Genomic DNA, 1,847 nt, shown 5'->3' on the forward strand with positions numbered 1-1,847 from the left:
CACCTCTGTTGTTGTTGGGTCTAAATCGTGTAGTCTAATGTTATCAAGAATCAAGTCAACAAAGTCAACGCCAACAAGTCTAAGTCAACGCACAAGTCGACACGTGAAGATCGAAGAAAGATATGGCGTGTGAACGTTCGAGATTTGATAGTTATAATGCTTTGGATAATTAAATATATTTTGTTTACACAAAATATATTTATTATCTTATTTAATTTGTTGTCATGTTTATTACTACTTTTGGTATGTTTTAATCTCTAGGGTCCTAAATGTAATTAGCCAAAAGTTGTTTTGGCTATAAATAGAAAGTGATGATTAGGGTTTTAGGTAACACATTTTACTAGAGATTTGGGGGCTAATTGTATCATCATTTGTGCAAATCAATCTAGTGGGTTTTTCAAGTTCATTTTGTGTGTGTTCATCTTTATTCTTATACAAAATCAGATTTTTGGCTCGATTTGATCCTACAATTTGGTATCAGAGCTTGGTACTTGAATTTGGGATTTAAAAAAATCTTCAAGTTCATCATAAAAATCTGATTTTTATTTAAAACTTTTTGAAAATTTTAGGGTTTTTGATTTTATTCAAATTTTTCTTTTTTTTAAATAAAAAAATTGACAAAAAAACATGCTATCAAGAACACAATTCACAAGTGATTATAAACACAATCAATCTAGTGGGTTTTTCAAACTTAGGGTTTGCCGTACCAAAAATCCCAAATTAGAAGGCAAGATGGGAGGCAAATGTCCACACAGAAGGGTGAAGAAGAGACGATACTCTCACAAAACCTTCCGTCTCGCTAAATTCCTCGTTAAAGGTGATGATGCTGTTTATGATGAGCTTAAGAAACCAGAGGATGAGAAGACGGCGTTGCCGTTAGATGAAGATCTTCCTGGAATGGGTCAATATTATTGTTTACACTGCGATCGGTATTTTGCTAATGTGGCTGTGAGAGATGAACATTTCAAGACTAAACGGCACAAGAAGCGGTTGAAGGTAATGGCAGGCTCTGCACCACATACACAGATTGATGCGGACCTGGCAGCTGGAATGGGCATGCCTGATAACGGGCCGAAGCTAATGTCGATGTGAGTTTAGTTTATGTGTATGTCGCTACTTTTTATTTTCTTAAATTCAGTTTGCAAATGTAAGAATCAAGTTTTTTCATAGGAAGTTGATATTACATAACTAATATTCATCTAAAAAAAAATTTGAATAAAATCAAAAACCCAAAAATTTTCAAAAAGTTTTAAATAAAAATCAGATTTTTATGATGAACTTGAAGATTTTTTTAAATCCCAAATTCAAGTACCAAGCTCTGATACCAAAGAAAATTTAGAAAGCATCAGTCTAGGGGGAGATTGTTGGGTCTAAAATTGAGACTGAAGCTTGCCAAATTGAAGATCACATCATGCATGATGTTGACGGTTCTAAAGATGATGCAAGAGTTTGATAACATTAGCCTAAGGGGGAGATTGTTGGGTCTAAATCGTGTAGTCTAATGTTATCAACGAATCAAGTCAACAAAGTCAACGCCAACAAGTCTAAGTCAACGCACAAGTCGACACGTGAAGATCGAAGAAAGATATGGCGTGTGAACGTTCGAGATTTGATAGTTATAATGCTTTGGATAATTAAATATATTTTGTTTACACAAAATATATTTATTATCTTATTTAATTTGTTGTCATGTTTATTACTACTTTTGGTATGTTTTAATCTCTAGGGTCCTAAATGTAATTAGCCAAAAGTTGTTTTGGCTATAAATAGAAAGTGATGATTAGGGTTTTAGGTAACACACTTTACTAGAGATTTGGGGGCTAATTGTATCATCATTTGTGCAAATC

General features: G+C 33.4%; 1 protein-coding gene across 1 annotated transcript; it reads left to right on the forward strand.

Annotated features, from left to right (window-relative positions):
* The first annotated feature begins 687 nt into the window (after nucleotides 1-687).
* Nucleotides 688-1,198, forward strand: LOC110910494 (zinc finger protein 593). Its single transcript, XM_022155133.2, has one exon. The coding sequence runs from the start codon at nucleotides 733-735 to the stop codon at nucleotides 1,090-1,092; it is 360 nt and encodes a 119-aa protein (XP_022010825.1). The 5' UTR covers nucleotides 688-732; the 3' UTR covers nucleotides 1,093-1,198.
* The last annotated feature ends 649 nt before the right edge of the window (nucleotides 1,199-1,847 follow it).

Source organism: Helianthus annuus, chromosome 15 (genome assembly GCF_002127325.2).
Source record: "Helianthus annuus cultivar XRQ/B chromosome 15, HanXRQr2.0-SUNRISE, whole genome shotgun sequence".
NCBI lineage: Eukaryota > Viridiplantae > Streptophyta > Magnoliopsida > Asterales > Asteraceae > Helianthus > Helianthus annuus.